Genomic DNA, 15,479 nt, shown 5'->3' on the forward strand with positions numbered 1-15,479 from the left:
AAATATACTGATAAAGGCTAATGTAATTATATTTTGATTAATTTACTCGTTTATCAAGTCAGCATAGATAATCGAGTGTTTTTAAGCAAACAAGATTTTTTATTTTCCACTTTTGCTAATTTCATTTTTTTCCACTGTTTTCATATCGTAAACACTAAATAATAAATCGTACCACATAGGGAGTGAAAATTACCATAAATGGAGTTTGGCCGAATATAGATTAATGTCACCATAACCTTAAAATCATTCGAGGAGCAGTTTTTCTCGACGCGGTGCGAGGTTTTTGAATTTTTGTAGGAATTGGAGTTGCGACTGAAAAATTTTAATAAGCTAGAGAACTTGGTTCTGTTGTGTCTTTTTACCCTTGCGATATGAAAGTGTTGCAACCGGCTACTACACTTTTTGCCCGTAAAGATTTTTTTTTCACTGAAAGAATCAAATGGGAATCAGTATATTTCATTACCTGTGAATCACAAGCATGGTTAGTGTATTACCTGCATATATGCCATGGGTGCATGTTACATAGGGTTACAATGTAACTGTGATCTGTGCGAAAATTTTCGGAGCTGAGTTCGGTCGCCTTGAATTGTGTCGGCTTATTTTCCTAATATCTTCATTCTTTTATATGAGACCGGTTGAGCTCTAACGAGATTTTTTTTTGAAAAGTTTTAATCAACTTATTGAGCCCTCCGGAATATTTTGGGGAAAATAAGCATAAAAAGTTGTCAATATTCTTGGAAAACAGTTTTTTAATGTATTTTTGGCAATTTAGGTCAATTAACGACTTTGGTAGAAATTTTTGTAGTTTTTAGTTGCGCAATCTGCTATTTTTTTGCAGTTTGTTTTTGCTTTTAAAGTTTTTTAAAGCACCGATTTGGCCTGTTTAGTTTGAAGGTTACGTTCATGCTTGAGACCACAAAATTTGTGGGTTGCGTACGGGCCAGCAGTTGATTTTCTTTTAAAATGTTTTTTTTTTCTGGGAGAATTTTATTATCGGACTTGTTTGTCTGCTTTTTCGTCAGCTTTTCTTCCGAAACTTATAATTTTTTTCCGGCTGGAGCAAGTTTTGCCAGAATTGGAAGACTTTTGATTCATTCCTGTAATTTGTAAGTTTGACATTTCTGATTTTCTATACGTGTCTTTTTTATTGTTGCTTATTCACGTCTTTTTTGCTTAAAAGGTTATTCAGCTAAATTGGTGTGGGCGAAGGTGATATCGACACAGTCACCATATATTGCATCGTTTCAGGGGCAAATGGTTTTTTTTGTTAATTTCCGGAGGGTGGTAAATCTGGACTTGCTGAACTTCATAGGTCAAAATTTTTTGCTTGATTCATCTTACTCTATTTTCTCTTATTTCTACTTCGGGCTTTATTTCTGTGGAAGAGAGTGATTTGTTGCCATTTTGTCCTAGCCGGTCCCACCTTGAGGAGGCGGATTAAACTTCGACTCCTCCAACCGTGACCGAAGTCTGATGCGAACCAGCAACCTTCGTGTTAAAGGCCGTGCGTCATACTCACTCGGCCACGGCTGCTTGAGTTCAACGATAGTCTACCCACGTTTTGTCGTCATAAGTGACGTTTGATAATTTTCTCTGTATGGTAATTTAATGCTGTCCACTGTGTTTCTCGGAATGTGTTGCTAAAATTGAACATCACATCATCTAAGACAAACGTGAGAAGTTTTTATGGACATTGCTTTTGGCTTTTGGTCAGGCAGGTTTTTTCCGACATACTGGCCTCACCCTTCTGTGTCAAATTGTCAAATTGGAGTGGGAAGCACCCAACCTAAGATATAATTACTTTCAATTTTTTGAGTAAGTTCAGAACAATAATTTGAGAGCAGCCGTGACCGAGTGGTTAAGATGGGCGGCTTTTAACACAAACGTCGTAGGTTTGAATCAGGCTTCGATCATGGTTGGAGGGGTCCCAGTGTCATCCGCCTCCTCAAGGTGGTACGGGCTGCGGAAAATGGATGACTTCCCTCGCTCTGACTGAATAAAAGGTCCAAGGTTGAAAGGTTGGAGCTGGGCAGGGGCTTAATAGAAAACAATATCGACTATTATGCAAATGCAGTATATGTGTTCAACAGAACAGAGTTTACTCATACAAGAATACGTTACCTTCATGTTTCTGTTTTTTTTTTGTGCATAGGTGAAAACTTTCATGAATAAATATATTTTTTGAATTGAATAAATACATGTCATCTATAATAAATCATTTGAGGGGAAATCGAATCGTGTTCACATTGAGTTTGATTCGAAAAACTGCAGCCGTTGACCTTTTTATCTCAATTAGTGGTTGCAGCATTTAGTTCCAATTTCACATTGATGCCATTATGTTGGGTGTCTACGTGTCGTTTCAAATCCACCTTCCGCTGGAATGCACGCTGACATAACGAACATTGGAACGGTTTGTAGCCAGTGTGTTTGCGAGCATGTGTGATCAAATTGCTGGACTGACTGAATGCTTTCCCACACACACTGCATTTATGAGGCTTCTCGCCTGAATAAAAAATATCATTATTTTGATGATTTTGTAGCAGAGACTTGCGTTGAGATTCAGTTGATTTAGGGCCGGAGTTATAAAAAAATTCGTCTCTTTGGTCGGCTAAATTGATTTTCCTAGCTCACCCAAAACACTGAAAAGACCCTATTTAGACCCTATAAATGTGTGTGATTATTTGTTGTTCCAGCAATTCTTTTGTTTGTATTGTAGCTGTTTTCTTGATTAATTTGAACCACACTTATTTGTGCAGATTGTTCCTTCTTTACCTATTAATAGATGAATATTATAACCCAATGAAATAAGAAAGCTACTAATTTTTCTATAATTAAATATTTTCCATTTGTTTTGCTGCTTTGTTTATTTTATAACTTCAGTTCACTTTTTAGTCACAACGAGAATAAACATTTAGAAAAAATTAACATTTAGAAAAAATTAACATTTAGAAAAATTTGTTTTGCACTTGTTCTGAAAAACAGCAAATGGGTTGATGTATTTGACTGATGTTGAAAATATTTGAAGCTAAGATTGAAAGATCAACTTTTCAGTAAGCCATCCTCCCTTCCTTGGTTACATTGCATCTTTGGTTTAGTTAATACATGTATATAGGGATGAAGGAAAACAATGATGGAATCAATTTTTTTAAATTATTTGTGCAATTTGTTTTGCACGCATGAGCCTTTCAACATCTAAATTGTGGAGCATTGTTATTTTTTATGTTACCTGTGTGCGTGTATGTGTGTTTCTTCATGTCTGACTTCTGGTGGAATCTTTTCCCACAGTATGGACACGGGTATGGCCTAGTGTTGGAGTGGATCATCATATGAGTGGACAAGGTCGAGGACCTCCGAAAACACTTGCCGCACTCTTTGCAGTCATAGCCCCCGCTTCCACCTCCTGCTCCTCCCCCTCCGATCACGAGGTTCAGCGCACCCCCTACCTCTCCCACCACGGATCCCCCGGACTTTGAGGAAGTCTCACTGCCTGATGGACTGATTTCATTGTGGGAAGCAGATGTCATTGATGATGCAGCACCAATCAGGTCGTCAAAACTCCGTTTCCGACTGTTTTGTTCCAACTGTTGCAATGAATCTGATCTATTGTTGGCGCTTAAGTTCTGAAGCATCAGAAATGATGCGATTTCAGGATGCAAAAACTGGCTGCCTAGTACTGGCTGCCTTGTCTGCATCTTCGAACGATCTAGAACTGATTTGTTTAATGCGTATAATTGTCTCTGAACTTCGGCATTTACGAACTGGTTTCTCTGAATTTGAGCCAGAATGTTCTGATTATTCATCTGCTGCGAATTGAGGTTTGCTATCTCGGTTAGTGTCAATTGGTTTTGAATATGATTCGAGGGTTTGATGGCATTGGATGAAAGAAGTTGTTGCCATTGGTGCAAGTGGTTGAAAGATTTGATTTGGGGGAAACTCAGAGGTGCTTGAGGAATGCTCGTTAGCTGGTTGTTGCTTATACTGGAGTTGAGTTTAAACAGTTCAGCGGTTAAACGAAGTTGACTACTGTTTTCTGCTGTTGACTGTCGGCTTCTGTGGTTATGCGTAATGCTTGATGGATGATTATTCATTTGCATGTCTGCACACTTAGTTTTCAAAGACTGTTGGGATGCTGATTGAGCTAGGGATGGTTTGTTGAAACCACCGAGGGTTCCCAGGGCGTTATTTGCTGAAAAACAATCAAAAAGCTGAAGTTTTTTTTGGTGAAAAAAAAGTTATTTACAATCTAAGTTCTGCGACTTGATGTCAAAAATTGGCCTTAATTATCGGATTTGTGGCAAAATAAGAATAATGAGAATGACAAGAAATTGAAAATGTTATAAACCTTTTAGAAGCTGCTGAATCATTTGTTCTTGTCTGATGTGTGGCGAAAATAGTTGGGGACAATTATTGAAGCTGCTTTTGCATTGATTTGCCCCCGTCAGATTACTTCTCATTGCATCTGTTATTGATCCTCTTTCCAACTGTGAATTAACTTTCCTCGCCGAGTCATCTGAGTTCTTATTCGGAATCAATGTGGAATCATCTGTGGATTTGAGTAGCGTGCCAGTGCCGAGTTTGGATATCAATCGAAGCGTGTCCATTTTCGCCGAAACTTCCAAGCTGTGTGCTTTATCTTGCGCTGCTGGATCCGATTTAGTTTGCACGCCTTCAGATTCATCGATATGAGGCTGCCAAATTCCACTTCCTAAACAAAATTGGATGTTGAATTAAAATGATTTGATAATGATGGTTGATAGTGGAAAAATGCGTGATTATTTGACTAAAAATACCCTCCTTTTTCCTTCTGATTCGGTGATCATCATAATAATAGGAGGATGGGGGAGGTAAGTAGTTGTATTAATTGTGAATGGAAATGCAGCGAATGTATTATGATTGCAGACTCCCAGAAGACAGCAGTCTCTCTCTTGTATTTCTTAGAATGAGCTAACTTTGTTTTTAAGAAAGAATGTGAGAGATGCTAGACCGTATGATACGAGAGTATCTAGCTGCTGGTTTTCGCCTCCATAAACTTGCACAAAATTCGGCAAGGAGATGCTCTAAATGGCCGACTATTTTCAAGATTTTATACCGACGCTCGACTTTAGCCTGGAGCCACTTTCGAAGAATTCCCATTTCAAAGTTTCTACCTCCGAAAAGACAGTTGATCGCCCTAACTGCAACAACTCCTTTCTTGCCAACTGGTTTTGTGCACGCCGAAGAACTTGCAGAAAGTGACCTTGAAACGTTGAAAATGAGATTGGCAGATGAGTTGCTGTCGGTTGAAGAAATGAAAGCGTGTGTGAATACTTTTCAAGAAGTGAAGGATACGATGAGAAAAAAGGGGGGAGAGGAGAATGATGCGGATTCTGGAAAAGCAGTCAAAGAGAAAAAAGGAAAAGACGACGACTGGGACTTGATAATGGACAAAGAAGATATGAAAATTTGGAGAAAACAAGTGCCTGATTCTTCATTGATCTACTACAGGTTAGAAATTGATCTAGGATGTCAAAAGAGCGTTTCGAAGAAAAAATGTGCTCGATTTCAATACTTACAAACAGTCTTGCTGTATAAAAATCTTACGCAGCTATTCTGACGTTATGATGGCATGTCAGTCAATAAAGTTTCTACCACTTTTGGGTGTGTTTAGTATTTTTATGTCTTTGTTTCCCACGCAAAATCAGGTTCCCCAAATAACTATCACAATAAGTTGAGTGATATGTCATAATAAATCCCTCTCTGTCGTGATTCGAGCGACATAAAAATTTTTTCTAAAAGTTTTCCCAGTGTCGAGAAAAACTGATAAGAAAATAGAAATTTAATGGGAAAACGAGCTTCTATTATTTCTCATGTATATCTTATTATTTCTCATTAAATTTTTCGTGTAGATATTCCTTGGTTTTCAATAAACAAAAAAAAATCAAAGAAATATTGTAAAAAATGAAACAATTCAACATTGCGTTTGACATTTTTGTATTTTTTGTTTTGTGATTCAAAGACAAATGTCAATGAAGAACAGATACTAATGCTCTGAGCGTTTTTAGGTCCTACATCCTCAGTGATAATGAAATGAAAACGGCCTAAATTTGAAAAATATTTGACTCTTGAATTATATATATTTTTGTTAAATATGGTTGGAACATTTTGCGCTAAATGCTACACAGCTACCGGCTACTCCTGTATTGATTAGTTATGTTTGTGTGTTTTTTCAAGATTGTGAGCTTTGTTTTAAAAATTGTTTAATGTATGTTATGCTGTATCTAGATGCTACGGGAGGATAGAAAACATCGCCTCATCTGCCTTCTTCAAAGTGCAGTTCGAGGACGAAATGAGGAAACAGTCGGACAAATACGTCAAAGTTCTCACTTCGAACCCAGTCTGTCTAAACCACTCATTCCCGAACTCCTCTCCAAAACCACCACTCAGGGTAGAGAACAACGAGGAGGCTTCTTGTGAAGAAGTGGAAGTGGACGTGGAAACGGAGACCAATTGCATTAAGGGGTTCGACGATGTGTTGTGGGTCCATTCATTCCCTTTTCCTCTCAAGTGCAGGCTCTACAGGTTGGTTAAACTCAGGAAACAAATAAAGAACTCAGGGCTGCGAACGAGATTCCAGCAAATGGCTCGAATGTGCTATAATATAATATTACCGACCTTTCAGTCGTGATTCGGTTTCTATAAGTATATAATCAAAACAGTTGTCTCAGTTTCGAGAATAACTAGTGAGAAATTTTTTCTATTTAAGACTAAATTAGACGAAATTTGAAGAGAGGCTAACATCCTAAAGTTCTACTACATTTTTAATGCTATTCAAGCTACAGTTACCGCTGCTTCTTGAGTTTATTATCTTAATCAGTTGCCTTTTCGAGATAAATAAATAACCGGAAATGTAGACAAATTTGCTTAAAAAATACTTTTCGCTTTAAATTTTTTTTTTCGAATTTTTGAATTTCTTTTAAATCAGTTTGGTCGGTCGGAACATACTGTGCCAACCGGTTATCCTTGTTGAAATATTGTATCTCAATATTTTTGAAGGAGCCCCGAACTAGTGCCGAAGCAACCGCTTCTCAAAAACGAAATGATTAGCTTAATCATACTGCTGGATCCCAAAAATTTGACTTCCCAATCTTTGACTTTAAATTGAGTTGAGATTTTGAGCTATGACGATTTATCGAAGAGGGAAAGGAATTGCGTACGAGCTGCTCAGCGCTTCTTGGAGAACTACTGTTGGTCTCCTGCTTAAGAATTGCGTGCGATTTTTTGGGGAAACTCTTTAGGGGGGGGGGGGGGAATATCGTATAATTATTTTCCACGAGGTTGTCTTTGTCGGTGTGGGCAGATTGGAAGGTTGTTCTACTTTTAAACTGGGTCAGATGTCTAGTAGTGATAAAATTTGAATTTCAAACTACACAGAAATAGTGTTAATTGCTCTGATTGAAAAACAGGGTCAATTATGCAGGTTTTGTCGGCCGAAATCTTTGAATCATTACAACTAGGGCTATCTTTCGAAATTACATGTAGATTGTGAGATTACATGAGAGAAGCATATTATTATGACGTAATCTGCTACATTTGAATCAATCCAGTTCTAAATCAGTAATGGACTTAAATCTCAAACGAGCAAGATCCATAGCGTTGAAAAAAGGTTTCAACAAATGCATTTTGAATACAACAATTGCGAATGAATTTGAGATTAAGCAGAAATGTTTGAAAGAGAAGACCCTGATAATTTCTAAAAGTTAATCATATCTGAATTGTTTTTAGGTACTTCCGAAGAGGAGCCTATATACCAGAAGACGAAGTCTTTGTCATCATCAGCAAAAACAACAACAATCACCATCAGCAACACCACTCAGACCCCAAATCACTAGAAGCGAGTTGTCCCAAAGACGCAGTCCATGTGAAGACATACTACTCCTCATTTGTCATCAGCCCAATTGATGGAGCAAAATCGACTTCTGATTTGGGGTTCGAGTATGTGTTGTGCTATGTGGACGATCCTCAAATAGTGCTGCCGAATAAAATTGTTACCATGGCCACTTCAGACGGGATTCCGCGTCTCATGAACCAGTTAGGAACGGCTGCCAAAGTTGTTTTTGCCTCAGACAAACAGTCCTGCATTGAGGCGTACGAAGAGTATTCGATTGACCCACAAGTTCGCAGAAATTTCCGAAAAAGGAAAGATGAAAGTAAATCAAAACCACGCGGAGGAAATGATTTCAGGAGTAAAATGTTCATCACGGAAGCGACCGACCACTCGTCTGTTCAAAGTGCTAACAAATCGGATGATTTTTCCGACCAAGTGCCTTCAAAAATTGACGAAATAATTGCCAAATCGACAGAATTAGTTGCGGAAAAACTTGAAGGTGTTCCAAAGAGCATAAAACATGAATTAAAACCGATGTACAAAAAACTAAATAGTTTTGTATGGAAAAACAAATTCATTTTTGAAAGAATATCAGATAAAGATAATTTTATGGACTAATAGGTTTTATTTTTGTCTACGTACAATTGTATATCAGAGGAAAAATAACAAAATATGTTTTGTTCAATAGGGCTCGAGGATCGTTTTGTTGATAAGGATCCTCAATAAGGATCGAGGAATTTTTGAGTGTTTTTCTCAAGCTTGTTTGCTTTCATCAGGTTATTGGCGGGTTTGAGAGGCGTTGCTTAGCCCCCCTCACTCCCCCCCCCCCCCCTCCCCCCCAGGGATTCGACCCCGCTCCCCTTTTTGGTTCTATGTTACAACATCAGTTTTTGACTGAATGACCTTAAAAAGTTTCCAAATGCGCCTTCAGGGACAATATAAACTAACTGTGAACGAACAGGATCTGTGCGCAAAAAAGTCAATAGCGCGGAAAATCAATGTAATTGGCCGACGAAAAAAAAAACTTTTCTTATTTGAGGGTGAATCATTCTATTAGTTGAACATTAACAACAAAAACTTGTACTTACTTTTAGAAGTCAGGTCCATGGTGTAAAAATTTCCGCGTTTTCTGCCGATTTTCAAATTGTTCAATCTTATTAGTTTTTGATTGTTTTGAAAAGCTTTAAAAACAAAATAATTTAATTATTTTATTTACTAGAGGTGCGAGCTCTCTTTTGAAGTTTGCAATAAAATTTTTAAGTCCCGATTGCCCGGTATTTGTAGTTAATAGATTTATGACTTTTGCTCGATTGCTAACAGCTAATGGCCAATAAAATTGATCTTGCGAATGAAGTGAACTGGGAAAAAGTTTTTCTTCCTCAAGATTTGATCCCGTTGAAAAGGTGGAGGGTCGCTTTGAAGACTGCGATTAGCCAATCAGAGTAGCGGAGAATATTAGAGGAGGAAACAAGCTGTAGTCAAGTGGCAGATCTGTAGAGATGCAACGAATGGGAATAACATATGTAAGAAAGGAAATCAAAGTCAATAGAACATCCGGGTCAACTAGTGTTGCAATTAATTGCATCTTTTTATTTGCAATTTATTTATATGTTATAAAAATTTTAGTAAGTTTTGATTTTTTTTTTTCAAAAATGAATTCAAGTTTTGAAGCCAAATTTATCCCAAAGATAATTGAGTTGTTGATGCTAGAATTAAATTTTTGTTTCATTTTTTGGGGATTTAAAATAAGTCTTTTGGGCGACTAAATTAGCTGGGTAATCAACTGCTGTTCAAATTAATCTGCCCTCTTTTTAGTCTTTGAACAGAGTATTGTTTTTGGAATTGTTTTCATTTTCCTCGACTCGACTGGGCTAAGATTGCATACGAGTGTTTTGTTGTGATGTGTTGTGGGGGGTTGAATTAGAAAATTAATATGGACAGTAAATGAAAATCAATTGAGAGGAGCTGAGTTTTTTTTGATAATAAAGAGAATAGCTTCTTTTCATTCATTACTCCTCCAGCTTTTAAAACCATTGAAGTCCATATGTTAAATTTGCAATTTTAATTTACTTTTCTGCTTTTCCAATTTCATCGATCATCGCCTGGGAAAAGTTGCTTTGGTTTCAAAAGCAACAAGTATACGTTATTTAATTAGATTCCCCCTGCTTGAAATTGTTTTTCTCAGCTTTAAAATTGCTTCTCAATTTGCAAACATGTGTCGATTCATAATTTGAGTGATTGTCGAAGATTTGAGTGCTGAAAAAACTCTTTGTTGTTTTTTTTTTAAATAAGATACCCGAATTAATTCTGTACATTGATTCATAGTTTAAAATGACTGGGTTACTTCGAAAATATCCTCTAAAAGACTTCTGGTTGACTGACCCAATTTAAAGCGTTTGGTTGGCCCCGAAATCAAATGTAACCCTTTTTTATCAAGAGCGAATATAGGATTTCCAGTTGGGAGAGAGCAGTTTTTCGAAAAAATACAACAGGTCGGGTCGACAAAGATATTTTTTGAGCTCTCGTGAAACGCTAGATAATCCACGCCGCCTTCTTCATAAGTCAAATATTTTTGGGTCTCCATGTTTTTGCGAAGTTTATTGCTGATTTATGAACAGGTTTCGGTTGATATGGAGATTTCTGCTTAAAACTTATAGTAGCCCTATAGTCTTTTATTCTTTGAAAATTTTTGGCAGGTTACCAGAAATTTTAAGTTGCTGGTTTTTTAGAAGTTTGAAAGTTTTGAGTTCAGAAATTAAGACAGCTAATTTATTGATGAAAAAAATCTCTTCAACTTTTCACGGTCAAGATAAGAAATTGTGACAGCTTATTTAATGATTTTAAAAATCTTTTCAATTTTTCATTTGTTTGGGGTCATCTGATGCGCTAGTAGGTTTCAAAATTGTATTTAATGGCGTTTTGGGCTATTTTGGAAGAGTTGTAAAGCAGATATTGCAGATGCTACGAAACAGTAGCGGGTTAAAAGGGTTCCTAAAGGCTGAATTTTCTGTCAGTGCTTTACACATGTCGTTGTTTGCGCAATATTGAATTGCCCTAGATCTGTGGTCCGTAGCAGCCCCTATTCAGTTTTTTTTCTGGGAAAATTAGCTACCCAGATACACGTCGTATGCCTTCAAGTGATGCATCATGTTCATTTGATGTAGATAATTTTGTTCACAAGATTTCGCACGTCAAATTGTTTCAACTTACTGCATAATAAGACACTTGCTTGAATAGACGTCAGAGGCTTGTGGTTCGAATCCGGCCGGGACCTGTTTTTGCAAACAAGAAAATTTCAGTTTTTTTGGACCTTCTTCGGTCTGTTTCTTTTTGTCGGCTTAGTTCTCGAAGCACGGACTCTTTTCTATGGTTGAAAATTCTAAATACCTGTTCTAACGCCCCGTTGGTAGGTGTCTTTGAGTTATTAGATTTTAAAGCGGATTTTTTTTTTAATTTAAAATTTTTTGCTCCATCAAATCTGCACTTTCGTAATTCAACAGACATAGCTTGAGCATGTTTGCATTTTAAATACCCGTTCTTTTCAATGTTTTTCATTCCGACCTTTGAAATGGAGAAGAACTTTGTATTCATGTGTTTTAGTTTTTTCTTTTATTGTTTTCCTCGTAAAATCAGCTACTACAAATAATCATCGGAATGGATTGAGTGATTTTCCATATTATAGCCATTTCAGTCTTGATTCGAACGACCTAAAAATTTTATTAGCCTGCTATCGAGAAAAACTTAATTTTTTTTTGGTTTTTGGTTTAAATTCGAGCGAATAAAACGAGCTTGTTAATAAAATAGCTAATTTATGTTTGTTTGAAGGCGTGAAAACTTAGTTTTACTCGTGTAAAATTAGTGTTTGGAATTTTTAGCGCCATTTTGGGAGTTAAATTTTCAAAAAACTTCTGCAAAAAAAAGTTTTTTTTTTAATTTAAATTTTTTTAATGAGTTTTTTGCTTTTCCTGTCAAGTTCTACAAAACTTTTTGTCTAATTTGCCTGTTTTACTATGACAATCGAATATGCCTAAGTTCTACTTTTTCGTTTAGATACTTTTATCACACCACACAGAAAAAATGACACTAATTTTTAAAATATTTTTAAGACTAGTTGGAACATTCTGTTTTTTTTTTCGCACAGTAGAAGACTATCCTTTGTTTGTTTCGGCGTTAATTTATCAACTTCGGTTCTGTATAATTTCTGTTTTCGTTTTTCTTGTTTTTGTTTGCTTCCTAAGCTATGTTTTGATATATATACTTCTATATATATGCTATATATATTTCAATTGTCTTTTTTGGCATGCTTTTGAAAAATAAATTTTATTCAAGACAAGACAAAGTGAGACAAAGATATGGAACTTTCGGTACATATAATTTTTCTCGACTTTTTCAAAAAAAATACTGCTTTGCTGCTTTAGTCTCTATTTCTGTCTGCTATCTGTTCATGCTGAGATAGCTTTGCTGAATCGCAAGTGGTGCGAAGATTTGCTTCGCTTCTGTGTGAAAAGTCAGTTATAGAAGATCTTTGAAATGAAAAGTGATTGAACATGATTTTTTTTTGATGAAATCTATATATTTTCTGGTTTTCTTGTTCATCGTTATGTTACCAGCTGTTTTTTTTTGATTTTGTTCAATTCTTATCAGTTTTTGGGTTTTAATAGGTCACATGGATGGTCATTTCTCTGTAAAAATATCGTGAGTGTGTGTTTACGGCGTTTTTCTTTGCTTATAATTTTTAAAGTTTTGCTTTGCTTACCTTTCTTTTTTTGTTACCAGTTGTAATAGACTGGTTAACAGATAATTTTTCTAAGTGCTAAAGCGTTTTGAAAATTGATTGGTCATATTCATTACAGCGGCGTTTTTGTTCTAATGCGATGCGTTTTTTTTTCGAAGTAGGCTGCATATTTCAGTGCACACTCTTACTGTTTCGACCTATGTCTAGGGAGAATCTGTTTTTGTATTTTTCCCTAACATCCATATTGTTTTATTTTGCTGAGCGAAGCTCTTTGCTGCGATCAAGACAGTTCGCGTGGTGCCACTTTTGCAACCGAAATTTATTGCAGGCTACTAGAATTCAAGTTGCTTGAAAAGCATCGAAGCGAATACGCGCAGCGATTGAGTGTGAAACTCTCTTCAGAATAGGTGGCATCGATGTTTTCCTGGACGGCTGCATGTGTTCTAAAATGCTGCTTGATGAATTCGGGCATGAGTAGTCACTGGTAATGAATTCAAGCCTATAAATTCTTAGATAAAACCGCGGGTGGTTTTGGTTCTAAATATTATCAGTGATCTTATTAACTTTTTTTCTCAGATTTCTCGAAATTGTCAATATTCCGAGTCCAGCCAAGAAGTTTGGGAGGGCTTTTAATAGTCGCTCAGTCCCCATAAAGATATGGGCCTGTGAATATTGTCATAAGATTAGATGTACCAATTTGGGTTTAATGTGCAGTTTTTTATAAATCATAATGCTTATGCAGCGTGTGGTATTCTGCAGCTTAAAAATTATTTCAACTTGAATCCAGATATCCTTGTTTAGTCCAAATAAGCCCCATCTTCTAGGGAATACTATTAAATTGTTCCTACAACCAGAAGCTGTTCTAGAACTTAGGTAGGAAAATTTTATGAAGGTTGTAAATTTTTTTAGAAAACCTCTATCCTTTTTCATAAAAACTATGAGAGAAAATCAAAAAAGGGTTAGCCAATTCAGATTTTGCTGGAGCAGTTTTGTTGTTTTATGTGCAATTGTAAATTTGAAAATTTTCAAACTAAAAATCAATTTTGATCAGTTAATAGTTTAAACTCTCTTCCCCGCCCATCAAAATGAATTTGAAGTTGGTTGTAACCTGCAACTTATCTAAGGTTTTGTTGTGGCAATTTGGGGGAAACTGAAATAAGAATCAGTTAATGTATAAAAATGATTACAAAGATGGCTTTTTGGTTGTTTAATTCAGAAATTGATATCCCAATAGACTTCTCTGGCTACGCCCAAAATATTTTTAGGGATTGAAAATTAGCCTTGCTAGAAACAAACTTCATTAAATGCGCATTATAATCAATGAAATACGGGAAATTAATATTTCCATGAATAGGTGATAAGGATGCCGGGCGGGGTTTGGAGGCTGGGCTATGAAATGTCATGAATGGACATTGATCGGTCGCATTTTAAATTTTGATTGGATATTTCTATTTTTTGCTGTTTGCAATCTAAATTTGAAAACTTTAAATGCAATTCTTTTTTCAATGACCTTTTTAATATTTGGAAGTAGTTCAATAGACCAAAAATATTAAGAACAAAAAAATGATTTTTATTATCCAACTGTTTACAATCTTGTTCTTCCAATTTGCAAATTGATTTTAACTTAATCAAAATTGCTCTAATCGAAAACAAAGCCTCTAGATTGAAAGGGACAACAACAACACAATACAAGCCCTGTGGCTACAAATGCACCGATCACAGTGGGAATCTGTAATATATTTTCGATTCAATCTGACTGACGGAAAATTTATTATGATATTCCTCCCTTTTCACTCTGTAATTTCCCCAGCCGAATGTTGAGACCGTTTTCAAATTAAATCAAGACCCCCCGACTAAGCTGAACAAATCAGCCTCCCGCAGTCTAGTCGACCCAAGCATTGTAGTTCATTTGATTGGCTTCTGATTTTAAATCCCAGAGAAAATCAAAATTTTAACATATTCATTTGAACTTTTTTTCTGAAAAATGTCGTTTTAGGATTCATGACTTTTGTTTTGGTGTTTTTGGAGTGTTTTTTTCCATCTTTGAGTCGGTCTCACTGTCTCAGTAAAACGTTAACATGATTAAATAAGTTGAGCCGACTGCTTTCCAATTATTGCTGATTATTCCGACCACAGATAAATTTTTTCGGTTCAATTTTTTGTGCTTTTTAAGGGAAGGTGCCATGTGAACTATCGCCGCCCCAAAACTCTAGTTCGAGCTTTGTAATTTAGACTATTCTTTTTTGTTCAACTTTTGTTTCGAATGCCAAAATTGGTCAAAAGAAGTGTCACCCACCTACCCCACCAAATCTGAGTTCAATCGAAATAACGGGTTATTGCAAAATCGACTCCGCCCATTTTTTCTTACACTTAAGTTATGGCCCTCAGAAAAGTCAATAATTTTCTTTACCGTTTTTAAAAATATTTGACTTCTCTCGAAAAATAACCTAACAAACCTGAGCTTTGGCGTTCAATCGAAATAACAGATTGTGTGAATGTCTTCTGCATAAGGGGTTACGCCCAAAATTATTTATCAAAAATGCTATGATTCTCGGAATTTTTGGTTTGTTGACCTTCTTTAGAAACTTTTTGATTTTTCTCGAAAACTACCCTGCCAATTGTTAGATCAAGTATTCTATAGAGAAACCCGGTTTTGAGAATCTTCTTTGCTTAAGCGACCAGTACCTTCTTTTTGCAGAAAAAAGTTATTAGTTATGGATTCGGAAAGTCAGATTTTTGAATTTTTGGCCGTTTGTTGTTGAAACTTTCTAAGAAACTACCATATCAAATCTGAGATCATCAGTTCATTCGAAAGAACTTTTTGCGAGAGTTTTCTTACAGAAACGGCAACTCCTTAATTTTTTCTCAAAAATTTACTCG

At 36.0% G+C, this 15,479-nt stretch overlaps 2 protein-coding genes across 2 annotated transcripts; one reads left to right on the forward strand and one right to left on the reverse strand.

The window, feature by feature from the left end:
• Window positions 1–119: 119 nt before the first annotated feature.
• On the reverse strand, window positions 120–9,613 carry LOC134848665 (zinc finger protein sens-like). Its single transcript, XM_063866183.1, has 4 exons — window positions 8,953–9,613; window positions 4,343–4,705; window positions 3,227–4,186; window positions 120–2,503 (listed from the first exon to the last, which is right to left on the reverse strand). The coding sequence occupies exons 1-4, from the start codon at window positions 8,969–8,971 to the stop codon at window positions 2,289–2,291; spliced, it is 1,557 nt and encodes a 518-aa protein (XP_063722253.1). The 5' UTR covers window positions 8,972–9,613; the 3' UTR covers window positions 120–2,288.
• LOC134848451 (stAR-related lipid transfer protein 7, mitochondrial-like) lies at window positions 4,957–8,535 on the forward strand. The gene is made up of 3 exons (XM_063865916.1): window positions 4,957–5,484; window positions 6,262–6,558; window positions 7,762–8,535. The coding sequence occupies exons 1-3, from the start codon at window positions 4,976–4,978 to the stop codon at window positions 8,480–8,482; spliced, it is 1,527 nt and encodes a 508-aa protein (XP_063721986.1). The 5' UTR covers window positions 4,957–4,975; the 3' UTR covers window positions 8,483–8,535.
• Window positions 9,614–15,479: the final 5,866 nt, after the last annotated feature.

Source organism: Symsagittifera roscoffensis, chromosome 6, assembly GCF_963678635.1.
Source record: "Symsagittifera roscoffensis chromosome 6, txSymRosc1.1, whole genome shotgun sequence".
Classification (NCBI taxonomy): domain Eukaryota; kingdom Metazoa; phylum Xenacoelomorpha; order Acoela; family Convolutidae; genus Symsagittifera; species Symsagittifera roscoffensis.

Bases quoted from the DNA above. Each gene is read 5' to 3' on its own strand.
- LOC134848451 (XM_063865916.1), top strand. From the start codon at position 4,976: ATGCTAGACCGTATGATACGAGAGTATCTAGCTGCTGGTTTTCGCCTC. The intron at 5,485-6,261 runs GTTAGAAATTGA...TGCTGTATCTAG, and splicing joins TCTTCATTGATCTACTACAG to ATGCTACGGGAGGATAGAAA. The intron at 6,559-7,761 runs GTTGGTTAAACT...AATTGTTTTTAG, and splicing joins CTCAAGTGCAGGCTCTACAG to GTACTTCCGAAGAGGAGCCT.
- LOC134848665 (XM_063866183.1), bottom strand. The intron at 4,187-4,342 runs GTTTATAACATT...ATTGTTTTTCAG, and splicing joins GATTCAGCAGCTTCTAAAAG to CAAATAACGCCCTGGGAACC. The intron at 2,504-3,226 runs GTAACATAAAAA...TTTTTTATTCAG, and splicing joins ACACACATACACGCACACAG to GCGAGAAGCCTCATAAATGC.